Consider the following 27,431-nt stretch of genomic DNA (forward strand, 5'->3'; position numbering starts at 1 on the left):
TGGTGAAACTCTGCCTGAGAGCTGGTCCAGATCTGTCCCTGGTCTCCAAAGAGGCCATAAAGTTGGAAAAAAAAAATGTCCCTGTCAAACACTTCCTTCAGACCAATTGTACTGAAAGTACTCTGGATAGATAGATGAACTCCCTGGCAATTTCCATAACCAAGGAGGCAGACGCTTAATACCGTGACCATACCTCACGTAACTCTCCCAAGTGGTCCAACAAAAGGGGCAGAGTTCCATAATTCAACCATGGATGCTCTTAAATTTAGTCTTCTTCACAGGTATCGAAGCCAACCTGCATCTCACAGGGTTTGGACTCTCTGCTGCCTTACTGGGACAAGTGAGATCACATCTCCCACCTACATCCTGCCACACCATCTTGCCTATTCTTTTTCCATTGAAAACAGCAACAACAAAAAGAGAAGTCTCATTTCTTGCAGTGGGAGCAGAAAATGTCCTTATCTCTTTCTCCCTACTTTAACCTGTCACACTAGAACAAATTCTTTCTAAAACAAGGAAGGAAGGAAGGAAGGAAGGAAGGAAGGAAGGAAGGAAGGAAGGAAGGAAGGAAGGAAGGAAGGAAGGAGGGAGGGAGGTAGGGAGGGAGGGAGGGAGCGAGGGAGGGAGAGAGGGAGGGAGGGAGGGAGGGAGGGAGGGAGGGCAGGCAAGGAATCCATCAACTTGTGAGAATTTTAGATGGTAGTTCTGCAGCAAAATTTTACTTATACTTAGTTTGCTTCAGAATCATACTAGGACATAATGTGTATGTGATGGTAAACTGGAAAGACTTGAATACTGAAATACACTGAGTAGTATTTTCTTATATTGTGTAGTATTTCCTTTCTTAACATGCTCTAAAAGGAAATATGAATGTGAATGAATTTAAGTTTTTGTAGCAGGTTTTAGGAAAGCAAAGAATATCCTGTCATTGGCCATATAGGACTCACAAAGTCATTTGGTACATGCTTCTTATATGCTTCTCCTTTGCTGCCTGTGGCTGTCTGCCTGTAGTCATAATTTTATATGGCCCACAAAGCATGTTATAAATAGCCAACAGTCTAAGGGAGAAAAAAGAGGTTCCCCACCTGACACTAGACAATATTCATTACATAAAACTGGAATAGTCAACATTGGTTTGTTTTTTTTAATCCTTCCTACGGAGTCACAGAAATTTGCAGGTCAGTTCTTCTTGATCGGTATGTTACTAATAATTCACACTTCAGATATTCTTGGATAAAAGAACACCCAGATAAGATGATAATCAAAATGTCCTAAACGCATAAACCTCTGCTGTTGTCTCTCCTCCTCTCCCTGCTTCCATGTCACCTCCCCCGGGGAAATCTGATCTTAGGATGCCCACTCACATTCTCATAGCCCAATCTGGTCCTTCATGGCACATATAAAACTTAAATACTTGTCCCAGGCAATTCTACAGTAGCACGGACTCTGCTTCTTTCTCAAGAACAAGCCTCAGCATCCAAACATGACTTGTCAGTCTATATAAGGTGAATGCACCACATGAAGGTTGAGTAAGGATCCTTTTTCAAAGTGTTTCTTTGTTTCTACATAACTCAGCACAAGGAAAATGGCTATGTGGAGATGTGAGGGTGAAGAAGAGGGCTACAGTATGGAGGAAGACATCAAAAGAAAGTGAGGTAGTGGGATTTGAAGGCTAACTGTTCTTCCAGGATCTCTCCAACTTGCCAGCTCATCTAGTTAAGACTTTACCTCCACGTGTGCATAGCAGGCTCTGCTGGGAGATCTTACTTTCAAAAACTAAGTCAAAGCTGCTTCTTTTTTAGTAAGAAGCAGACAACACTGACATTCACCAACCAACTCTCCCAACAGTACACCAGCACAGTGTATGTCACAGTCACCCTTACATGTGGGTTACTGGATGACTTCAGAGGAAGGACCAGTAGGTGCAAGACAGAAGAGGCTATACACATCATTGTTTAACATCATCCTTGTACTCGGAGAGGGTCATACCAGAGCATTATTATGAGAGCTTTTTTTTTAAAGATGGAATTCTGATACATAGGGAAAAACGGAGTCTGATTTCAGGGTGGGGAAGAGACAGGCATTTCCTTGTATCCACTGATCTCACACATTTCTGCTTTGTGCATTACGTCATCTCCTGTTTCCTGTGCCCCATGATTTTCCATTTGCCATTGGTCTTTCTCCTTTCCTCACATCCTATATTCATTCCTTCATTCCTCATTTCCTTTCTGCTTCAGGAACTGAATTACAGTGATTTTGGGGGATGTAGAACAGCTGGTGTTGAGTCCTCTTATTTTTCGTTGATCTGAGAACATCTTGATTTTCCTTTCATTCCTGAAGGCTATTCTCACTGAACATACAATTCTGAGTCGACAATTCTTCCAACACTTGAAAAAAAGGCTGTTTCTTTTTAGCCTAAGCTCCATGATTTCTTTTTTATTATTAAATATTTTTTATTGTAAAGATTCTGCACTGAGGGGTTAGTTACATGAGTAAGGTAATGAGTACATTTCCTATCGAGCATTGTTATCTACTTCTTTGTTCTTCCATCTCTTCTCTTCTCTACCTCCCCAACTCCTCCCTCCTCCCCTCCCCAAGTTCGTTTTCAACGTAGTGTCTTGTACATCCCATTGATACAATGGGTCAACCTGTATCCTTATTTCAGCATTTTGTTATTTCCCTTCCCCTACCCGAATTAGGAAAAAAAATATACAAGATACAAGGCACTGGAATCAAATACAGTGAAATAGGGGGAAGAATATACAAAAGAAACAAAAAAAATCACATAGTACATTATAAGTGTATTAAAAACTACAGCAAGAAAGATAAAACCGCCTGTGTTCCTATCTTGGGGTTCATTTCGTTTAGCATCATCTTATATGGTCATATGTGCATATAAGCACCATGATTTCTGAGGAGAAGTCCACTGTCACTCTATGACAAATTTGCAGCCATTATTTCAAGTTCTCTTTCAGCATCATCCTCTTTCTCCACTCCTTCCAGTATTCCAAACTCAGGAACCATTAGATTTTCTGTTACAGAATCCCTATTCTGTTCATTTTCTTTTCAGTCTGCTTTCTCTCTGTTACTGAAACCAGATTGTTTCAGTTGTCCTATCTTCAAGTTTCCTTTCCTCGGACATTTCCAATCTACTATTAATCCTTCTAGTGACTTCTTCACTTCAGCTATTGTGTTTTTCAGTTCTCACCTTTCCATTTTGTTCTTTGTTGTTGTTGTTGTTGTTATTTCTTTGCTTAGAGCTTTCTATCCCTGTGCTCAGATACGGATATAGACATGTGCATCAAGTTAGTTTATAATTTCCCATGAGTACTTTTTTGATGCGTGCTTTAAAATCTAGGAGGAAGGGACTGCTTCCTAACAGGCAGACAAGAGTGAAGGGCAAATGCTTTCAATCCACCTTTACTAGTGGAAGTAGATATAAGCCTGTGGATTTTTCCTGTGGTGTTTGGTTAAACTGGAGATAGTACCTTCTAAAAGTTTTCCATTTGATCATGCTTTCCCTTTCCTGTCTTATGACTCAAAAAATAGGCCTTTGGGGACACAATTTTTGTGTTCCTCAGCTGCTATTTATTCCAGCAATGGTCCTATGATAGAGGAGGCAAAAAGAGACCTCAAACTCACCACTGTGTCATTCTCCAGGCAGACAAATCTCAAACCTATCTGCCTTTTTTCTCTCCACCTTTTAGACGGGTTTCCTGTTTGTTTTATATAAAATAGCTCGTTTTCCAGGTACAGTGAAGGGAAGGAATAGGGATGAGCTTATTCTATCTTATCCAGAACCAGCCAATCCACACTGTCCTAGCAGCCATTGTTCTTAGGGCAGGTACACTTTCACAACTGCCATATGTATCAAAACAAGTGTGCACTAACTAGAAATGCATTTATAGAGGCACCCTGACTCCTGGGAGGATATGGTTCTAGGGACATGGCAACCAATGAGCCATATGTTGTTTATTTGTTAATCACATGCCAACTCTGGCTTTATTGATAATATCACTTCTGAGTTTCACAGCAGCCTGCATGCCTCAGCTGTGACAGTTTGCCTCCTGGCTGTGTACAGTCTTTATCTCAGTGATGTCAATTCTCTGTTCTTTCCCCCATCTGTTACAAACAACACACTTGCATGCATGCTTTCTTCCCTCTTGCCCTCTGTACCTCCGTGCCTTCGTGTTCAGTTTATCTTAAGTGGACTGTTCCATTTACCTGAGTTCTAGTTGAAGGGCCTCAATGTAAGCCCAAGTCATAAGCTATGGATTTATCCTGAACTTTGTGTGTTCATCTTCACTTTGAGTAATTCAAGTTTCCTCACAACACCAGTCTGAGACCTGGCACAGAATCTACAACCAGCCCACCTGCAAACCAGGCAGGGAAATGATCCCTTTAGCCACACCACTTGTAAGACACAAAACTTTGTATGCAAACCCAGACAGTGGCTTTCTCCTTCCTGATTTTTTTGTTTCCCATGTGTTGCCAACATGACACAATCTGTCTAGATATTTGAAAACATCTCTACTTGCCTTTGGCGGCCATTCCACATTCCTTGGTTTTCTTCTGGTCTTCCTGAGCACTCCAACATGGTTTATTTGGGTTAGTGACTTTCCTTTCTCCTGAGTTTTTCTTTTAACACAGGCTTCCTTGGTGCTTCCTAACCTTGTGACTTCAAATATCATCTATGTGTGTTAACAGGCCCCAAATTTCTATCTTGCCCCCAAACTCTAGGAGCATATCACCAATTTCTTACTTAACATCTCTAGCTGAGTGACAACACAGCTGAACAGGTTCACAGTTCACTTCCTCTTTCCTCCAAACATGCCTTATCTCCATAACAACTGGTACCTTCTCCAACACAATAATGGTCCCATAATCTTTCCAATTGCCCAGTCCAAACTTTGAATTATCTTTAACTCTTCTTTGCTACACATTCCCAATCCATGAGCAACTATTGCCTCTCTCCAAAATGTGTCCTTCCACTTCTCACCGTCCTCACTGCTGTCACCCTGATCCAAGTTATCATCACCTTTTACCTTCCTAGTAAGTCCTCTTCTACCATTATTCCCCTCCCTACCAACATCTTCACAATAGTATAATTCCAGTCATCTTTTTTAATGTAAATCAGATTATGTAAATGATCTGCTCAAAATCCTTCAGTGGCTCTCTACTTCACTCAGAGTCTAAGCCATGTATAATAGCTACTACATGTTAGCCGCCCTGCTGTTCTTCAAACAATCCAGCCAAGCACCAACACCAAGCCCTTTGCACTGATGTTCCTATTGTGGGAATTCTCACCACAAATGTGTATTTTGTTTGCCTATTTGCATTAATCACTTTAACATTGAACCACATTCTGACTACACTGCTTAATAGTATGATCTTTACCACCTGACTAGCATTGTCAATCTCTTACTCAGATCTATTTGGTTTTTAACTTTTAAATTTTATCTTTCATAATACATATCACTTTCAAACATAATGTGTGCTTTATTTGTTCATTATGCTTATTACTTACGGTCTGTGTTCTCTGTCAGAAAGTAAGCTTTATGAAAATCATGGTCTTCTAAGCACTTAACATATGCTTCTTTAGGCACTCAGTAATTCATTGTCAAATGCCAAGATAAATCTCACTTTAGTAATGCCTCAATTATTCAAAGGTATTTATCGGGAAATCTAGATATTAAAAAGACATTTAAATCCAGACATTAACAATCCACATATTAAAAAAATAATAATAAGATTAAGATCATGTAGCAACTCTAAAACTCTGAAATTCATATACTTGACTCAAAGAAGAATACTCAGAAGGCAAAATATACACACCTATATTTATTACACACATAGATCCAGTGAGATTGGCTATCTGGATTCTAAACGCAAAGGAGTAGAAGCAAAATACTATGTTTGTGAACTTCCACTCATCTGGTTGAACCACTACTAAATATCCCCATGCTGCTGATCACATGTATGGTGTATATGTGTACACCGTTAGATGTTATAGACCATGATAGACAATTTGCTCCAGGAAAGTTAGAATGAGCTTGTGACTTTAAATGAGCATCATTATTCCACAATACTGTGAAATTTGGGGAATTATGTAATCACTTAATCACAATCTAAAAAAAAAAACAACCTCTGGGAAGGTAGGGAGGGAAGGGATAGTAGGGGGAAAACAATGGAGGGGGTAACAATGCTCAATAGAAAGCGTACTCATTACCTTACTCATGTAACTGTAACCCTCTGTATAGTATCTTTACAATAAAAAATAAAAAGAGAAAAAAATACTATGTTTGTGCAAAGAAGATTGGGCCAGAAACATAAAAGGCAGCAAAGCAAAGAGCAAGAGCTTCTGAGCAGCAAGGAAGAGGCAGAAATAAAACCAAAGCAGGCAGATCCAAATATACCAGAGGCATCTGGCACTCAAGATAGATAATTCACAACTCCAAAGTCATAATATTATCATACGATATATTAACTTATGTTCAAGTTACTGAGCCTTTTCCATCAAGTTAAAAAAAGATAGTTTGTTTGCTTCAGAAAAGTAGTTATACCAACTTCCACTTATTATTTCTTTCAAAATTATTAAATAATGCTAAATTTTGAATATTTATACGCTTGTATGAAATGAACTTCTCTCCAATGCTGGGTAAATGCAAACTGGCTGCATATAACCATATTGTTTAGCTTTCAGCTGTTTGTTTATTATCTACCCACAAATTAATTTTGTGATCAGCTTTGAGATTTTTGCATGTTCCGGGAATGCTAAGTCACTTGAGCTTTCTTGTAATCTAAAAATCATGTATATAGAAAACCACTGGTTGGTCAAAATGCTTGTGATATAACGTGTCTGAGGTAGGTGTACAAGAATGAAGGTTAGGTTAGAAGACACCCATGGAGGCCATGTGACTTGAAAGAGCCACATGGTACTTGCTGTGTGACTTGCAACTCTGATCTTTTTAGGATTAAAGATTTCTCTTCTTTATATGACCTTCAATAAATGTTTCAAAGGATAACACATTCATTGCTGTAATGTATTATCTTGGATTAGTGTTTTAATGATTAGGAAATCTGGGACTGTAAGGCTCTGGGCAAACAGAAGCAAGATAGAAAAGAATGGTAAAGCATAGTGCCCCACCATCTTAAGTCTGCCTTCTGGGAAACAATGTCTATCCTACTTTACCTATGTAAATTCTGGCTCCAAGAGGCACAGGCCATCAGGACAGAGGAAAGAGCTGAATCAGTCAACTAGGGACAGGAGGGCAGATCAAGTGGGTTGAAAAATGATACCTTAAAGGGTTTCTGGTCTTTCTAAGATGTTAATTGTATCACTTGATGATTTTTCTCTCTTTTGTCATTGAGGGAATGATGTTAGATTTGCATGCATTCTGTGCTGAGCCAGTAAGTGTGAAGCTTGCCTCTAGTGGAAGGCCTGCTTTCATCACCATGTTGTAGCCTGTGTTGGTGAGGCTGCCCCCTCCCATGACCTATGACCTCATAGATCAATGTCTTTATGATGATATCTGAGGCTCTACGGAATTTTTTAAAGACTTAGCTTGAAATTTCCCATGTTTTTTTCCCATCATGAGTCATATCCTTGCAATATCTCAACTCATATTCCAAGCTTAAAACCTGCCATAGAGCAGGTGAAGATGATTCACACCATAATCCTATCTACTAAGGAGACTGAGATCTGTGGATCATGGTTTAAAGTCAATCTGGCCAGGAAAGTCCATGAGACTCTTACCTCCAATTAACTACCAAAAAAGCAGGAAATGGAGCTGTGTCTCAAGTAGTAAAGTGCTAGCCTTGAGCAAAAAAGCTCTGAGACAGTGCTGAAGACCTGAGTTCAAGCCCCAGGACCAATACAAAAGAAGCTGGGGGGGGGGGGGGTAACCTTGCTATGAAGGTATGGCCCAAGGGCCTAAGATTTCAACCCCACGTCAGCCCCTAGCATTTATTTACTAGTCACATTTACCAGGTCAACCTTGGACAATAACTGAACTGTCTTCTATTTCCTTATTTATGAAATGTGGGTTCTAGCAACTATTGTACTACCTTTATGAAAATGTAATTTGAAACTACGTATCAAAAATCTTAAATTCCTGTACATATTAGCTAATTTTATATCTTTGGCTATTTTCTTCCTAAGGAATCATAGATCTAAAACTCACAAAAAAATTATATCAAAGGTTATTGAATTATCTATAATCCCAATGGTCACTTTCAAATGTCTTAATTTCTAAAAATAACAAAAAATGTAAAGCATATGATTTGGCCAATAATAATTATTTTCATAAAGTATTTTAGTACCTAGGAAAATGTCACCCTCTGGTTTCCATTTTTTTTTTGGGGGGGGGGGAGGGAGATGGTCCGGTCATGGGGCCTGAACTCTGGGCCTGGGCGCTGTCCCTCAGCTCTTCAGCTCAAGGCTAGCGCTCTCCCACTTGAGCCACAGTGCCACTTCTGGCTTTTTTCTTTTTTCTTATGTAGTGCTGAGGAATCGAACCCAGGGCCTCATGCATGCAAGGCAAGCGCTCTACCACTGAGCCACCTTCCCAGCCCTGATTTCCATTTTTAAAAGGCATGAAATTAGCAGTGTGTCAGCAGCTCACATCTGTAATCCTAGTTGCTCAAAAGAATGAGATCAAAGAATCACAGTGTGAGGCTAGTCTAGGTAGAAAAGTCCCCAAAATACCTAGCAAAAAACAGGTCCAATTATAATAATATTAATTCTCCAATTCATGCCTACAGACTGCTTTTTTGTCTGTTACATTTGCTTTACTTTCTTTGGTCTGTGTTATGTAGATATCAACATATGAGTCTTTTGACTCCTTGCTAAAATTTGTTTTAAAGGAAACTCCAAATACAAATATTGACCACACCATGTTGTGGGACTTTGTGTGGCTCATATTTTTCACAGTCTTAGTAAAATCAAGGCTACAGTGTGACTTCAAATATTGTTCTTTGATTTCTTCTGTATAGAATACTTTTTCAAGGCTAGGCATGGTGGTGCAGCTGTAATGCCAGCACTTGGAACACTGAGGCAGGAAGATCAAGAGTTTTAGGTCAACCTAGACTACATAGTGAACCAGTTTCATAAGAAAGAAATAAGTAAAAATACAAATCAAGCCACAAGCATGTTCTTACTTGCAAACAAGCCTTTGTTCAGTAGTAATAAAGCTATTTTTGATGGAAAAAAAAAAAAAAAAACCAGGTCCAATTTAGTAGCTCAAGTTGTAGAGCACCGACCAAGGGAGTAAGCTGAGCAAGTGTGGGGACTGTATTCAAACTCTAGTGTGGTGGGGGTAGGAGGGGGGAGAGAGGAGGGCATGAAGTCCATGCTGAAACAGGTTTTTAAAAAATACTTATACCAAAAGTACCACAGGGAAATACTCTAAGTTTTATGAGCAGTCTATTCTTGGTGATAAGGTCTATAGAAATAAATTAATAATTATAAGCCAAAAATGGTTTGATTTGTCCCCAATTAGAAATGGTGTAAAGCAGAGTCTATAACCTTTCATAAGTTCCTGACATTATCCATCTTTGAAGGAGGAAGTATGTTAGACGCAAATAGTTCTCAGAAAGAAGTCCTAGTAGGATGGATGGGGGCATTGTTGACAATAATGTAGCACCCTTTACCAAACAAATCAAGAGCCAGAGATGACCTGCATTAAAGGTCACTCATTTCAGCAAGATTGGTATTGATGTCTCAGCTTCCTGTTTTATAATCCAAACACAGTGTTATTTTATTTTTAAACCATGTTTTCAGCAGATTTGTGTGCATATCAAGGTCTGAGGCCAGTCTAAGCAGAAAAATGTCATCAGATCCTATCTCAAAAATAGCCAGCAATAATAATAATAATAATAATCCAGCAAAAGCAAGGATAGAGGTAGGCCTCAAGTGGCAGAGCAGCAGTTTAGCAAGCATGAGGCCTTGAGTTAAAATGTAAAAAGTTGTCTTCTATAATTTCCCTTATCACCAATCTTTTAGATCTCTTTTTATTCCTTTAATATCAGCCCAATGAGATAAATATCCCATCAGTGCATTTTCTACTGTATAGCTTTATCAATATGTAGAATGCAGAAAAAAATCAATTATATATCTGAGTTGCTTGCTCTGTCAATGCTATTCTGTTAAATGCTATTCTATCCACAGTCATTCTTATGTGGCAGAATTTGACTCTTTAAAGGCAGTTAAAAATCAATAGTAGATGAATAAATACAAAAACAAATTGAGATTTTCAATTAAAAAAGAAGAAGCTGTCCCTTTCAGGTAATTCTCAGATTTTTTTTTCTGGTTCTGGGGCTTGAACTCTGGTCTTACATGCTATCCCTGAGCTTCTGTTGCTCAAAGTTAGCACTCTACCACTTGAGCCACAATGACACTTCCAGTTTTTTCTGTGATTAAGAGTCTCAATGGGTTTTCCGCCCTGGACTGGCTTTAAACTATAATCCTCAGATCTCAACTTCCTAAGTAGGTAGGATTATAGGCATGGGCAATGGGTGCCCAACTAATTTTCAGCTTTTTTTTTTTGGTCAGTCGTGGGGCCTGAACTCTGAGCTTGGGTGCTGTCCTTCAGCTCTTCAGCTCAAGGCTAGCGCTCTACCACATGAGCCACAGCGCCACTTCCGGCCTTTTCTGCTTATGTAGTGCTGAGGAATCGAACCCAGGGCCTTATGCATGCAAGGAAAGCACTCTACCACTGAGCCACCTTCCTAGCCTTAATTCTCAGCATTTTTTAAAATCATTCCTTCCACTCTATTTTTTTTCTCTGTGTTCACTCTTCTTTCTCAGCAATGCCTATATTTGTTTCCTGAAAGCAATGAGTAAGATGTGCATACTATTAATTATTCCTATTTTAAATTTGAAGAATTTAATATTATCTTTCAGATAACCTAAACACTCCAGTGGTAAAGTGGGGTCCACTTTGGATTCAGTAATATCTCTGACTGGCAGCTTCACTGCTCATTCCTACTGTGGATCTTTAGGTTTAGAACACCCAAAAAGAGAGACATAAAATATATTAATCATCTGAAGCCACAAAGGGTGTTTTTGTTTGGTTTTGAATTTTTGTGCTGATCCTGGGCCTTTAACTCAGGGCCTGGTCACTGTCCCTGAGCTTTGTTGCTCAAGGATAGCACTCTACTACTTAAGCCACAGTTCTACTTCTGGTTTTTTGGCAGTTAACTGGAGATAGGAGTCTCACAAACTTTCTTGGCTTCAAACCACAATCCTCAGATCTCAGCTTCCTGAATAGTTTAGATTATAGGCATAAGCCACTGTGCCTTGCTTGAACCAATGGTGATTTTCTGGTTTGTCAGTTGTGGGGATGAGCTCAGGACTTAGGTGCTATCCCTGAGCCTCTTTGTGCTCAAGGCTAGCACTTTACCACTTGAGCCACAGTGTCACTTTCAGTTTTTGAGAAGTTAATTGGAAATAAGAGTCTCACCAGGACTTTTCTGCCAGGGATGGCTTCAAACCACAATTCTCAGATCTCAGCCTCCTGAGTAGTTAGGATTACAGGCGTGATCCACCAGTTCTTGTCTCGAACCCATTGTGGGTTTGCTTTTTGTTTTGGGTTTTGTTTTTTTTTTTTTGTCGGTTGTAGGGCCTGAACCCTAGGCCTGGGTGCTGTCCCTCAGCTCTTCAGCTCAAGGCAAGCACTCTACCACATGAACTACAGCACCACTTCCAGCCTTTTCTGCTTATGTGGTGCTGAGGAATCGAACCCAGGGCCTCATGCATACAAGGCAAGCACTCTACTACTGAGCCACCTTCCCAGCCCCTAGAACCCATTGTGTTTTAAAAATTAAATTTACTTGGACATCCATCGCCTGTTGAGTGTTGAATTCTAAAATAAGCCTTTAAAGTTGTTAAGATAAATATCTACTGAAGTGCTGGACAGGTAGGAAGCAAAGCAGTAGAGATAATGGAAAATTCAATTGAGGAAAGATAAGAGGCATTCACAAGCTGATAACACACTGTTGCAGTTATAGCTCAAGGAAATGAAATTATGTTCTATTCATATTTAACCAGTTTGGCTATGCTTCAAAGATCTCCCTCAGATATAGCTGTCTTCTTATTTGATTCCTTTATCATATGATTGCTGAGATATCGTCCATTACTGCTCCCTGGACTGTCTATATTGCTTATGCTCTGACCACCTGGATGATTTAACAGAAGCTTTTGGTCGCAAGTTATTATTATTATTATTAAATAAAAATATTAAATAAAAAATAAAACCTCTAAAAAGTTAGAAAGTTATGATATACTTTTCATTGGAAAATACTTACAAGTCTGCTATATACCCATTGCCCTAACATCATAATAGAGACTCACTATTCTCAAGTTGCCTTCAATTTTTGACATAAAAAAAATGTAAAACAATCGAGACATTGTGGTTCATGCCTGTAATCCTAGCAATTCAGGAGGTTGAGCTCTGAAGATCACAGTTCAAAGTCAGCCTGAGCAGGAGACTCATCTCCAATTAACCACCACAAAGCCACAAGTGGAGCTGTGGCTCAAGTGGTAGAGCACTATCCCTAAGGAAAAAAGCTCAGGAACAGTGCCAGGCCCTGAGTTCAAGCCCCAAGATCCGAAAAAAAAAAAGTGGGGAGGGAATATGCTGCTATTTTATAGTGAGAAAAATATAAAAAGCAAATACAAAAACATTAGTAAGGTAAGCATCGGTGACACATGCCTGTCATCCTACTCAAAAGATTGAGATCCAAGGATCATGGTTCAAAGCCAACCTGGGCAGAAAAGTCTGTGAGAGTCTTAAGTCCAATAAAAACATGAAAAAGTCAGACGTGGAACAATGGCTAACATTATAGAGAGTTAGCATTAAATGAAAAAGCTCAAGGACAGCATCCAGTCCTTGAGTTCAAGCCTCAGTACTGGCACACACACAGATATACACATACACACACAAAAAAAAGAAAATCAAGTTTTCCCTTTTAAATATATGTAATTGTCATTTGTTAATTATCTCAATAAAGATAAAAAAACAGTTATCAATGACTAAATGACAAGTCTTCCCAACTACCAAGTAGGAAATTATTCTGTCCTTTGGAGTTCAAACAGAACTGAAATTTCACACACTACAAAGAATCACATTGTTAAGTTGCAAATAATGTTTGCCTCCCATCAAAGGTCTTTTCTACTTGTTTTCAACACTAACTCTTAATCATTTCCTTAGGGCCTTTAAAATTATTCCTTCATTTAATCAAAAGAAAAGAGGATTTTGAACTTTTAACCAACTAATATATTTCTATAAAGCAAAATCATCTTATTTTCATGCTTAGATTTTATAGTCACTTTTATTTAATAAAAAGGTTTTTTTTAAAAATAAAAATTAGGTCACCCACAGTTAAGTATTTTAAGATGTCAATGCAATTAACTTTGTTTCCATGCTTAAAGCTATGGGTCCATGACCTATGGCATAAACTATGAACTTCTGATTGCCATCTGTCCCGGTGTTTGAGTCGTGCACATTTCTCCTCTAGAAAACACCCATCCTCCCACATTCTCTCAAAGGAGAAGCAAACCACCGTTAAAGCATATGTCCTTGTCTTGTTAACATTTGAGGACATTACTTGGCTGGCTCCAAAGAAACATTATTCTTCAACTAACCAACAACACAGAAGATAGCATTTCATATATTTACTGGAAAATATTACTTCAGTTATTGCAGCAACATATTAATCATTATCAAATGCCTCAGATGTGAAAAAAAACTATACTGATTTCCTGAAAGAGAAGTAATTCATCTATCCCTACAATTTCCTAATAAACTTCCTTGGTTTATGTCAAGTCATCAGAAAGTTATATCATATATACATATGTATACATATACCTTTATTATAAAATATATTCTATTATATATTCTACATTATACATGCATATATTACATTATATTTATCCCTTAGGAAAATTACCCTTCCATAATGTCCCTATAGCTTTATGAAAGCCATTGCTGAATTGTTATTGGAATACTATTCATTATATTTCCAGGTATTTTCTCCCTGAGGCTGAGGGGGTCAACAGGTCCCAGAATCAGACCTTGTTTTTTTCTATCAATAACAGTTTTAGTTTGGAAACATCAATGATGAAATAATTGTGCTTCCTTCTCTGTGTTGGCCATGAAAAATTATAGTTCAAATGTTTTCATTAGTAAAGACAAATTGTTTCAAAATAATAACCTTAAGTTTCCACTCTAAGAAGCCAGGAAAAGAAAAACAAGTTAAACTCAAAGTAAGGATAATAAAGGGAAAGATAATGAGTAGAAATCAATGAATTTCTCAAACAACAGAGAATCAAATACAAATTGGTTCTTTTAAGCCTGGTATAATGGCTCACACATGTAATCCTTACTAACTGGGAAGGCAGAGATCAGGATTGAGGTTCTCAATCTTGAGTTCTCAAGATTCCATCTCAACCAGTAAAAGTGGACATGTTGGGCTGGGAATGTGGCCTAATAGTAGAGCATTCACTTAACATGCATGAGGCCCTAGGTTCGATTCGGCAGTACCACATACACAGAAAAAGCCAGAAGTGGTGCTGTGGCTCAAGTGGTAGAGTACTAGCCTTGAGTAGAAGAAGCTCATGGACAGTGCCGAGGCCCTGAGTTCAAGCCCTAGGATTGGCAAAAAAAAAAAAAAAAGTGGACATGTTGGCATGCATCTATCATCCTGACTATGCAAAACACACAAAAAGGAAGTGGTTCAAGGCCAGCCTAGGCATAAATATGAGACCTCCCCCCATCAAAAAAAAACAAAACTAAAGCCAGAAGGGGCTGTGATTAAAGCTGAAGTTGTAGAGCTACTTAGCAAGCACAAGGCCCTGAACTCAAACCCCAGCACTGTCAAAATAAATGACATCATTTATTTTTAAAGATGTCCATTCTCACTCTTTTTCTTCAATCTTGTCCTAGAAGTCCTAGTCAATGTAATAAAGCAAGAAAAATAGATAGTGCTCATTTCAGAAAGTATATGTACTAAAATTGGAAAATACAGAGAAGATTAGCATGGCCCCTGAGAAAATATTGCTAGCAAATTCATGAATAATAGAAAACATAATGATCAGAAAAGGTTAGGTGGAGTGGTCCGTGACTGAAATCCCAGCATTTAGGAGGTTGGAGCATGCAGATGGCAGGTTTGAGGCTAGCCTGAGCTATATAATGAGACCCTATCTTAAAAAAAAAATCAGTAAAATTTCTACTTTTCACATACAGTGTTAGTCAATATTAAAAAATCCTGAAGAATCTATAAAGCAACTACTAGAATTAAAAAATTTGCCCAAATCAAAATTCAGACTTGAATGTATACTCCAGCTCTCAAACTCATGCCCTATTTATTGTCTCTCTATTCAGAGACAACCACTCAGATTCACTTGCTTTCTTAACGCACAACCTTCAACACAGTCATCATGATAGGAACTGGTAGCCTCAGAAAAAGTAATCACTGCTGGGCGCTAGTGGCTCATGCCTGTAATCCTAGTTACTCAGGAGGCTAAGATCTGAGGATTGCGGTTAAAGCCAGCCGGGGCAGGAAAAGTTCATGAGACTCTTATCTCTAATAAACCACTCAGAAAACCGGAAGTGGTGTTGTGGCTCAAGCGGTAGAGCTCTCGCCTTGAGCTGAAGAGCTGACGGACAGCACCCAGGCCCAGAGTTCAAGCCCCACCCCCACCCCCCCAAAAAAAGAAAAAGTAATCACTTGGCTCTCAAAGCTAGAAGAATGGAAATCACACAGCTAGGGGATAAAGGTGATAAAATTTGAATTCAAATCCAGATGATCCTCAAACATAGCTGATTTGAGTGTATTCATTCTCTAGATTAGAAGTCAAAAACAATGAGAATAGAAAGGCCAAAGGAAAACTAGTGATCAATGAAGTGTCAAAAAGGAGACAGAACATGAGAACATTAGTAACTTCAAAGTTTTGAACAGAAGAGAGTCATGATGTCATTAATAAATCAGGAAAAGAAAAAGAAAAAAACCTAATGGGGACAGGGTTAAGAGAAAATGTTACCAGCTTGTTAAAGATGGCTCTAGAGGCAAACAATAGAGAGTGTATTTTTTCTTAAAAAAAAAAATCTGAAGATACACAACTACTGATTTAGATTCAGCGGCTGAGCAGAAGCATAACTGGGGTCGGCCGTATGTTTCTCTTGGTCCTTCCTTCTGTAATACAAAATGGTGGTCACAGATTTTTAATCCCAGGCAGAACAAACAGAAGAAAGATATATCAAATACCTCTATCAATGAAGCAAAACCTTTCCTAGAAGCTACCAGTAGACTTCTGCTGATTCACAGTGCCACAAGTTTGTCACATGGACCCCTGACCTGAAGAGACACTGGGAACATAAGGGTTTTGTTTGTCCAGCCTGTGCAGCAGAGGCAGATGAAGAGAGACAATGTCTGCCACAATATCACAACGAAAAGCTGGGCATTAATGGTTCACACCTGCAATCCTAGCTAATCGGGAGGCTACACTCTGAGGATCCCAGTTGTAAGCCAGCTCATGCAAGAAAGTTGGTGAGACTCTTAACTTCAATTAACCTCTACAAATAGCCAGAAGTGGAGGTGTGGTTCAAATGACAGAGTGCTAGCCTTGAGTACAAAAGCTCTGGGATAGTGCCCAGACCCTGAATTCAAGCCCCAGGACCAGAAAAAAAAAAAAATCAATGAGACATTCAACTGGGAATATCCCAGAGACATAAATATTTGTCCAGTCTAGAAAATAAGCTAAGAAAATTTAAGAGATCTGCATAAAGCAAAAAAAGATGGATGCATGCTTCAAGAAAGAGCATTGTGAAGAGAAAAGGGAGGAGCTGTACCCTTTATTTTTCTTTCCTGGGAGAGAGTGCACATGGCTGTACAAGGCAGCAGCTGAGTCAACACAGCAAGGACTATGCTGCTGCCTCCACTCCAGCAGTCACGGCTTTCCTTCAGATGTGTGGCTTGCTCCTTCTGGCTCATTCCCCCACCCAGTCATCTCCATCTTGTTCCTCTGGCTTCTCTGCTCTCCTCCATCTTCCCTCTCACCTCAATGGAGAGAAACTTTTCCCTCTCTACTGAAGGTACATGAAAGTGACCTAAATCTGACTAAGGAAAAACCTGTGCCTGGGGCAGGACTGTAAGGAAGGACTATAAGATCTTATAAAGCCAGGGGCAAGTCTGGCCCACTCTCACTAGTGGAGCCAGAAATCCTTCCAGAGGAACTCAGCAAACACAACGAGGCTGTGTTGGTTTTGCAGGACATCATTTCACATCCATCAGGTTCACAGCTGGATGTGAGGACAGCAGCAGGGCCAAGGGTATACTGGACTGACTTCCTGCTCAGTGGTAAACTGTTCCTTGAGCAACGCTTCCTCCCTTCCTCTTTCCTCACCCTCCACCCTCCCCATCTGAGGAAGTCCAGAGCTGGATAAAATTTCCTTTCCTAAAATCTAACAGTGATCAAAGTGAGAGGCCCTGATTATATATTAGGCTATGTTCTCCTCTGATCCACATGTAGCCATCATGAGTGTCCATGGATTCAGGGTCACGATCAGATGTCCCCAGACTGGGTAAATACATAGATGCCAAGCATTAAACTGAAAGCAATATCTTGCTAACATCACAGAAGGAGATTACTTGGCATGTGGCTCTCAATGGAAACTACATAATGTTAACTCTCTTCAGTTCGAGCTTTCTTGCTAAACAATTAAATCTGAATTTGATCAATGTCAAGAAATATGGAAGACAGAGGAACATGTTCAAGAAATACCATGGGAAACAATTAAAATTCAGAAATTAAAAAAATGTTTCTTTAAAAATAATTATCCAGAAAGAAAGAGAAAGCTCAGACCTACAAACATATCAACTATATACAACTTATTTTGGGTTCTGATACCTAACATAGACAAACTGAAAAAGAACATTCTGAGAGAAATAGAGACTGCTGAGCATCAACTGGTTATTTGGTTCTTTTAGAGGATTGATGTCCAATATTGGAATGTGTAATAAGGATATTGTTTTATTTATAAAGAATCTTAGCCTTTTAGAGATGTACTAAAATATTTCCAGATGAAATTCCACATGTAGGATTTGCTTCAAAATAATTCTGGGGGCAGATGGGCATGAATGAGTGTTTAAAGAAAGCAAGATCTGCTAGTGTTGGTGGCTCATGCTTAGACACCTAGTAACTCAAGAGGCTGAAATCTGAGGATTCCGGTTCAAAGCCAGCCTGGAAAGAAAAGTCCATAAGACTCATCTCTAATAAGCTACTTTTTAAAAGCCAGAAGTGGGGCTCTGGCTAAAGTGGTAAAGAACTAGACTTGAGCAAAAGAAGCTCAGGGGCTAGGCACTGGTAGCTCACGCCTGTAATCCTAGCTACTCATGAAGCTGAGAGCTGAGGACTATAATTCAAAGTCAGCCCAGGCCAAAAAAAAAAAAAAAAATCCATGAGATTCTATCTCCAATTAACCACCAGAAAACCAGAAGTGGAGCTGTAGCTTACCGGTGGTAGAGCACTGGCCTTGAACAAAAGAACTCAGGGATAGCACCTAGGCCCTTAGATTAAGTTCTACAACCAACCAAAAAAAAGGATGTACAGGTCCTAAGTTCAAGCCCCAGAACTAGTACAAAAAAAGGAAAGGAAGGAAGGAAGAAAGGAAGGGAAAGGAAGGAAGGAAGGAAGGAAGGAAGAAAGAAAGAAAGAAAGAAAAGAAGGAAGAAAGAAAGAAAGGAAGGAAGGAAGGAAGGGAGGAAGAAAAGAAAAAATGGGTGTCGGTGACTCACACCTGTAATACTAGTTACATAGGAGGCTGAGATCTGGGGATTTCAGTTCAAAGCCAGCCCAGGCAGAAAACTTCGTGAGACTCTTATCTCCAATAAACCACTCAGAAAACCAGAAGTGTGCTATGGCTCAAGTGGTAGAGTGCTAGCCTTGAGCTGAAGAGCTGGGGGACAGCACCTAGGCCCAGAGTTCAAGCACCACCGAAGAAAGAAAGAAAGAAAGAAAGAAAGAAAGAAAGAAAGAAAGAAAGAAAGAAAGAAAGAAAGAAAGAAAGAAAGAAAGAAAGAAAGAAAGAAAGAAAGAAAGAAAGAGGGGCTGGGAAGGTGGCTCAGTGGTTGAGCGCTTGCCTTGCATGCCTGAGGCAATTCCTCAGCACCACATAAGCAAAAAAGAAAAAAGCCAGAAGTGGCACTGTGGCTCAAGTGGTAGAGCGTAGCCTTGAGCTGAAGAGCTGAGGGACAACACCCAAGCCCAGAGTTCAGGCCCCACGACCGGACCCAAAAAAAAAAAAAAGAGAGAAAGAAAGAAAGGAAGAAAGAAACAGAGAGAGAGAGAGGGGGGGGGGGGGGGGAGAGAGAGAGGGAGGGAGGGAGGAAGAAAGAGAAAAAGGAAAAAAGAGGAAAAGAATGCAAGATGAACTATATGAGTTCATAGTGGTTGGTGAGTGGGAGAATCATCATGCTGTCCCTTCTTTTTGTATATTTTGAAGTTTTGTAAAATGAAAGTGAGCTGTGTGTGTGTGTGCTCGCGCGCACACGCACGCACACAAATATGTGATTACTATGTGAAGTCAGGACTTCAAGCTCTAGCTCAGTTTTTTCAATCATGACTAGCACTCTACCACTTGAGCCACACTCCCAGCCTGTTTTTTTTTTTTTACTGGTTCATGGAGATAAATCTTGCAGACATTTCTGCCTGGCTGGCTTCAACCATGATCCTGAGATCTCAGCTTCCTGAGTAGGTAGGATTATTGGCATGAGCCACTGGTGCACAGCTTGGATTGAATTTTTAATAGAGTAAATTTGAAGAGAACTATGAGATACCTTTTTTACCTTACCTTTTGTCGTGTTTGTAAGTTTATCTTTGGTGGGGAGGGAGGGGGACACAGAAATGATAGGATAAAGAGCGAGCAAATGTAGCAGTGATACTAGACACTGCTGAAAATGCAACTTGTGGGTGGGGATGAGAGGGAAAAACTGGGAGAGAGCGAGGGGAGGGAGTGACATCATTCATTACCTGACTCATGTAACTGCAACCCCTCTGTGTATCACCTTTACAATAACAACATATATATAAATATAAAAAATTAGATTCACATCAAACTTTGGTTTGAAGTAGCAACAAGGACATTTATTGATGGTTCCTATCCACATCCTTCCCAAGCTACATGATTGCAGAAGCCACCCCAGTCCCAGGAGGAGGGCCCAGAGAGCCTTCCCATCCCAATTGCATCAGTGCTTTGTACAGTCTCAGCACTGCTGATGAATAAACTAGAGAGACTAACATCAAGGGATGAGAAAAGAGACGTAAGTAGGCAATTACCACCAAGTCTGGCTTGTGTTATTACAGTGGTAGACTGAGTAGCGTGCTCTGGGAGCACTTGTAATGGTCATCTAACTAAAGAGGTGACAGTCAAGCTGTCCTGAAGCTCTCCCAGATCTTTCTTCCGATTAGAATTGGACTCCCAGGCTCCATGGCGCTAAGAAAGAAGGGCTCTGAGCATTCCAGAAGACATAAGCATCCTGACCCCCTGATACCTTTGCTTCTCTTTGGAAATGCATGAACAGTACATCTGCTAACAACTGAATTCCCCACTCTGCTTGCCTACACAAACAATGTATTAGCCAGAGGAAGTGAATGTCCACTTCTCTGGTGCTGCTGGCTTTATTCTATTCTCAAATTAATGACTTGTCTGGTTTGTAAGGTCTCAAGAGGCTGGTGCCAGTGCATCCGTCCCTGAAAGATGCATCAATTCTTGATGTGCTGACAAATCAGAATTCCAAGAGTGCAGGCCAGCCCTGAGCCCTGGAGAAATTACCAGGGTAATATCACCCCTGGGGAGCTGCCTGGAAGATACCAGCCTCCCCCTGGGGAGTGTTTCTGCTCTGTGTGTTTCTCTGATCTTCTACATTCCTTAGGGGTGGGACTATGTCAGATGCATCTTTGATATCTGAGTCATCTTCTCACACCATTTGTGCTACAAAGAATTTTGGTTTTGGCAAATTTGTTATTTGATTTCTTTCATTCAACTACCTCAAAACAGCTAACATATCATCTATTTTGGGGGTAAGTTGCAAAGAAACCATCCACGAGGTATTTTTTAATGAAATGTGAATACTTACTATACATATATATATATATATATACTCCATACTTTTTAAAAGATTACAGCCTTAAGCTGGATGCTGGTGACTCGTGCCTATAGTCCTAGCTACTCAGGAGGCTGAGATGTAAGGATTGTAGTTCAAAGCTAGATCTGGGCAGAAAACTCCATGAGACTCTTACCTCCAATTAACCAGCCAAAAAGCCAGAAGTGGAAGTCTGGCACAAATGGTAGAGTTCCAGTCATAAGCAAAAAGGCCAAGCAAGAGCACAGGCTCTGAGTTCAATCCCTAGTATCAGATATCAAGCGTTGTGAAAGTCTTCTCAAAAGAAGACAATTTTTTCACGTCCAAAGTTTTGTGTCAATCACTTAGCTTCTATCTAGAGCAAGGCATATTGAACTTCTGTAAAGGTTCAGGCAGTAAATGTTTTAAAACTCTGCAGGCCCCAAGTCTCTGTAACTACTCAACTGAAATGTATAGATAAAATAGAACTTATAGATAAAATAGAACTGAATAAACATGGTTCAACACTGAAATTTTTTCATCTTTTTTTTTTTGGGGGTCCAGTCGTGGGGCCTGAACTCTGGGCCTGGACGCTGTCCCTCAGCTCTTCAGCTCAAGGCTAGTGCTCTACCATTAGAGCCACAGCGCCACTTCTGGCTTTTTTCTTTTTGCTTATGTGGTGCTGAGGAATCGAACCCAGGGCCTCATGCATGCAAGGCAAGCACTCTACCATTGAGCCACCGTCCCAGCTCTAACACTGAAATTTTTTATATAAGTTTTCTAGGTCATGAAATAGTCCTTTTCTGGCACATTTTCCAGCCAATCAAGAATTTTAAAAAAACATTCTTTTTTATTTAAATTTTATTGTAAAGGTGATGTACTGTGGGGATATAGTTACATAAGTCAGGTACCTTTCTTTTTGAACAGTGTCATCCCCCCAATTTTCTCATAAAATGCAGCAATGGTACTCATTGTGGTGGAAAAACGGGGAGATAGTGAGGGAAAGAGTGACATTATACTGAGAAATGTACTCTACCTGACTTACATAACTGTAACCCCTCTCTACGTCACCTTTATAATAACAATAATAAAAACTTCTTAGCATAGGAAATAGATAAGCAGCTGCCACATCTGGCCACAGCCATAGTTGACTGAATCCTACTCTGTCATGATTAACACAGGTGACAATTTACCAAACACGTGTGAGCACATGTGCTCCCGGTCCCTCATAATGCTCCTTCCTAGCAACAACAACTCTGACCTACAAATAGCTCTCCAGTTCATAGGTGGCAAACTTTACCCCTCGTAGAAAAAATATTCTCATAGAATTAAATAATGGTGATTACACTAAAAAATAAAGACACTTTATACATCAATCACAAATAGTGACAACTATGTAATTTATTCCTAATGAACAATCTCTGAATTTTTAAATAAAAAACTAAGATCCATGAGATACTGGTATGCTTGTTTTGCTCCAACAATGCCTGTGCTAAGACTCTGCAGTGTTATTTATCCATGTTTCATATGTTTTTTATTTTAATATTTTTATAGACATTCATCTCCTTAGTTTCATGTTATTCTAAAACACTGATTAATTGATATCCATAAAAAGCTTTTCAGGACTGGAGATATAGCTCAGCAGAGTATCTGCCTAGCTAGCTCTAAGCTCTGAATTCAAACCCCAGTACCACCAATATATATATACACTTTTTTTTCAGGGGGTAGAAAGATACTACAGCTTGACTCAGGGTCCTGAAACATACATCTATACCTTTATGCTTTTGGGTTTTTTTGGTTTGGTTTTGTTGGTTATGGGGCATGAACTCAGGGCTTGAGCATTATCCTGAGCTTTTTCCACTCAAAGCTAGCACTCTACCACTTGGACCCACAGTGTCACTTCTGGTTGTCTGGTGATTGGTTAACTGGAGATAAGAGTGTCATGGACTTTTCCTGCCCAGGCTGGTTTCAAACAGTGATCCTCAAAGTCTGGCCAATATAACAGGTTTTTTGGTAGGGGTAACAAACCTAGTATTTTGTACTTGCTAGGCAAGTGTTTTGCCAGTGAGCTTCATTCCACCCCTGGTTGTTGTTTTTGTTGTTGTTTGGGGGTTTGGTTTTTTGTTGTTTTTTTTTTTCCAGATAAAGTCCTGTGCTTTTTGCCCAGAGTCTAGCCTAGAACTATAATCCTCCTACCTATGCCTCCCACGGAGCTGGGATTGCAGGTGCATTCTCCCACAGCAGGCCCTTGTATTTTCTTTCTTTAACACAATCTACAACAGCTACATATTGTCAACTCTCTGCTCCACATGCAAATTTTGTATACTGCTATCCTGCCTATTTTAAATTGATGGCTAGGCCATTCTCTCAAGTTACTCTTCTGTGTAGCCTGCTCTCTCTACTCCCTGCCTGGTAAAATCTTCCTCACCTCTGAGGTCAGGCAGGAACCCATGGGGAGCCTCCCTGGCAGACCTGATGACTCCCTGCATTCCCAAAGCACATTACACATTTCCATTAAAGCACTTACTATCATATGGTGGTTAGTTGTTTATGGAGTTTCCCCCACTCAGACCCCCATCCTTCTGGGCCACTGAGGAACTCTCATCTGTGCCACATCTCCACTACCAGCACAGTGCCTAGGAAGGAGAATTGAGATTGCATTTCCCAGTCATACTGAATGAAGGCAGCAGCCCCACTAGCCCATTTCCATCAGCACTCTCATCCTTTCCCCTGTCTGCAAAAAATAAACAATCGGAGTGAAAAAGCAAGTTCAACCTCCACTGCATCCCTTGATCCCCTCCACCCCTCTGGGAAGGTGGGCCCTATTGGCTGCTCTGCATAGGAATTATGGTGAGGACACTGCAAAGAAGCAGAACAAGTCAGGTGGTCCTAGGACCACAAAGTAAACTGCTTATACCACAACCTCCCAGCTTAAAAGCACTCAGAGCCATACACTCCTCTTCAAGTTGTCCACTCATCCCTTCAAGGTAAGCCTGAGAGAGCCCTAGCCTCATTTTTCAGAGACTCAAGGAAATAAAAGTGACAAGTCCAAGAACTGATGACAAGCTCTAAGCTTCAAATCCTCACCTCATTGATCTGTCCATTCATTTGCTCTCTGCTCATGCTAGACTTAGTATCTGCGGAGGATTTTGGTTTCTCCTGATAGCCTTTCCCCCACTATCAATGGCAGCATTACACTGTGGCACCATGTTCTAAAAATCTATCCTAATAAAACCACTTAGGCAGAAGCACATTGTGAAAAGACAGAGCCAGTCAGAACCCACTTGTATTAGTATTGCTCTGATTTTACCATAAGTACTTATCCACTACAGGGTTTCCAGTGAATTACCAACTGTTCAAAAAAAAAAAAAAAAATGACATGCCAGGCAGTTCTACAAATAGAAGTGTTATTCATTATCTAAAAATTTCACTCATGAGGAAGCAGTACTATTTATAGATTAGATGTAAGATCTTGATTATCTCTTGTTTGATAATTCACTTTTCCTAAACTATTAAATTTAGATTACTTACCACATTAGCAAGCTCTACACTTAAATCTGCTCTTAGTTCCTCTTTATATAATTCTGTATGAATAAACCCATCACTTCACTTGTCTTACTATTTACTGCCTGCAATTCTTCTAATATTAGTATGCATCATTTTAGACACAAATAGGACAATGCCCTCCCTCCCTCTCCCCCAAAATTTTGCTACTGTGTGATAATATAAAGTCAAGATTATTTCTCATATTGAGTTACTCAAAGGAGCTCCATTAAGCTTTTCTCAAATTAGTATTTTTCATCAAAGGCCTATCATAGAGTATGCACACAGCACATCACACTCAAGGTTCCCAAGTTTGATCCAGTTATGAATCTGTTAATTGAAATTTTTTTCAATATGGCAGAGCACAAAATATTTCACCCAAATGTAAATAGAGGTGTCCTGCAGGGTAGCTGCAAGATGTGAATCATTGCTTTCCACACTCCGGAATTCAGAGGCAGGTCACTGAGCAAGATTTCTAGCTCAGTTCCTGAAAGTTCATAGGCTTCACCTTTTCCTCCGGTAATAAACTCTAATTGCTAACATATTGGGTACTGTTTACTGTTAAACCTGCAATCTGGACAAACGGAAAATTAGGCTGTCAAAGCCTGGAAACAATTGCAATCCGTTGTCACACACACACACACACACACCCTTCGAGGGCTGTGGAGAGTGCACAGGCTCTGGGGGGCTGGTGTGTTTAGAGTAAGGGTCTCTTCCTAGAGAAGCAGGTTTGGAGAGGAAAGCAGCCTCTCGCGTGACCTTCCCAACACAGACCTTGAGCCAGGCCCGGAGGGGGGGGGGGCTGGAGCTGTGGATTTCAGCAAGGAATCTGACAGCCCAGCTGCGTCCCTCACACTTTGTTTTCGGGAACATTAAAAAGAGAGAGAGAGAAAGAAAGAATGTGACTCTGCACCTGCCTGAGCCCCCGCCCTCCTGAAAACTTCAGTGACGGCAGCCGGGGTCTAAATGGTAGACCACACACAGCCATCCTTCCGTCCTGCGATGCTCGGACCAAATCAAACCCCCACACAGGAGCGCACCCCCAGGGTGGCCGCGGGGCGACCGGGACACGCGAGGGGCCGTGCGGGGGGCCCCCCCGCACCGCCGCAACCTCCGCGCCACGTGGAATCCTCTCGCGCAGGTGACACCCCACCAAGGTGGGGTGTGGGGGAGTCTGGATGCGCGGGGCTCGGGGACCAGGACCGCAGCCCCGCAGCCCCGCCGCGCCGCGTCCAGGTGCCGACCCCACTGCGGCTCCCGGCGGCCGCGCCCGCTGCGGTCAGTGCCTCCCGGCCCGGGGGCCCGACAGCACCCGCGGCGCGGCCCCGGGGCGGGGGACCCTGCCCGGGTACCTTTTATCCAGACAGGCGATCCACTCGGCCGAGGAGGGAGAATGGGCAGCGTGCGCAGCGACCATGATGGGCAGCGGTGTCCCCGGCGGCGGCGACCTCCCGCGCTCGCTCAGCCTCCAGTGCCTGCGCCCCCGCGGGCCCGCGGACCCCGCTCCTCCTCCTCCCTCCGCGTCCTTCCCCCCGCTCCCCTCCTGCGGGCTCCCGCGTCCCGCGGGGCGGGGACGGGGCGGGGACAGCGGCGGGGACTGAGGGAGGGAGGGCGGGCCGCGCTGCACTGCGGCGCGCGCGGTGGGGTGGGCGGGGCGCCCCGCGGTCACGCCCGCTGCGGGGTGCGGGAGGTGGGGCCCGCGATGGCCGTCCACCTGCGCCAGGTGGCCTCCGCCTCCCCGAAGAGCCGGGCCCACCCCCACTCGGGACCTAGGGAACGGGGCCCGCCGTCCGGCGCCCCGGGAGCGCGGGGCCGTGGGGGGGCGGGGGTCGGTGTCATATATTTTTCATACAGGAAATGCCACTAAAATGGCTGCTGCCTCTCGGTTTCCTTAGAAACCCATTCGTCTTCCTGGGCAGCTGTCAAAACTTGCCGGCGGCTTCGGCCTCACCTTGGCAGTGTCGGGGGGGGGGGGGGGGCGGAGCGCGGCTAGGAAGACTTGGGATGGGGACCCCTGGGCCTCTGCCCGGAGGGGCTGGGAGGAGTGCGGGGCAGGAGGGAGGCGAGGGACCTGTGGGGGCTGCGAGATGGCAGATGACGGCAGCTCGGAGTTCCTTGGGTTTCCACGACCTGCCTGATGAGAAGAAATCCAATTAAGAAAGAAGGGTGCAGGTGTGGAAGCCCCAAGCAACACAAATGAAGCGACTTCAGGACGGGGGGCCAAGTTCCCAAGGCACCCCATGAAGTTGGGTGGTTGCCCGCATGGCATTCCCCCTCACCCCGTGTTGAGAGTGAGCACCTGCCATCTCCTGCAGGCGTCCGCAGCAAACGCGGTGCCTCGAAGTTGTTTGGTGACACCCTGCCAAGAATCAGTTTCACGAAGACGGTTGTGCAGGAATTTGAGGTCAAGTTAAAGCTTTTGGCCATCTACCAAAGCGCTGTTTTGATAAACATTTGGGAATAGACAAAATGGAAGAAGATAGCATAGCTTTGCTTTCTTCACTTGGTTTGGAGAGTGTTTGGTTGTTTGTTCGGTGGTTCCTTCCAGGTGCTGCTGATGTTTCTCATCTGCCGCTATGAAGTGGCAAGCAGGGTGTTTTCTGCAATGCCTGTATTTCAAATAAAACATCTCGCTGATAGCCAGGATCTGCTTTCAGACCTGCCACGGTGTTCCTTGACAGCATCTCCCTGCTCAGAGCTCGTCCCTCAGTTGACCTTCGCCCTGTTCATTTCTAATATTTAATAATACATTGTCCCATAGGAAGAAA

General features: G+C 41.7%; 1 protein-coding gene and 1 non-coding gene across 2 annotated transcripts in view; one reads left to right on the plus strand and one right to left on the minus strand.

Moving 5' to 3' along the window:
• The window catches only part of Rapgef4 (Rap guanine nucleotide exchange factor 4), a 305,860-nt gene extending 279,747 nt beyond the window's left edge, over positions 1 to 26,113 (minus strand). The window contains exon 1 of the mRNA XM_042694172.1: positions 26,016 to 26,113. Within this exon, the coding sequence (XP_042550106.1) occupies positions 26,016 to 26,080 (65 nt within the window). The 5' untranslated portion in view covers positions 26,081 to 26,113. The remainder of the gene's footprint in view (positions 1 to 26,015) is intronic.
• On the plus strand, positions 14,984 to 15,090 carry LOC122120147. Its single transcript, XR_006149669.1, has one exon. It is a non-coding gene; the product is annotated as a U6 spliceosomal RNA (small nuclear RNA).
• Positions 26,114 to 27,431: the final 1,318 nt, after the last annotated feature.

Source organism: Dipodomys spectabilis, unplaced genomic scaffold, assembly GCF_019054845.1.
Source record: "Dipodomys spectabilis isolate Male_0828 unplaced genomic scaffold, ASM1905484v1 ptg000174l, whole genome shotgun sequence".
NCBI lineage: Eukaryota > Metazoa > Chordata > Mammalia > Rodentia > Heteromyidae > Dipodomys > Dipodomys spectabilis.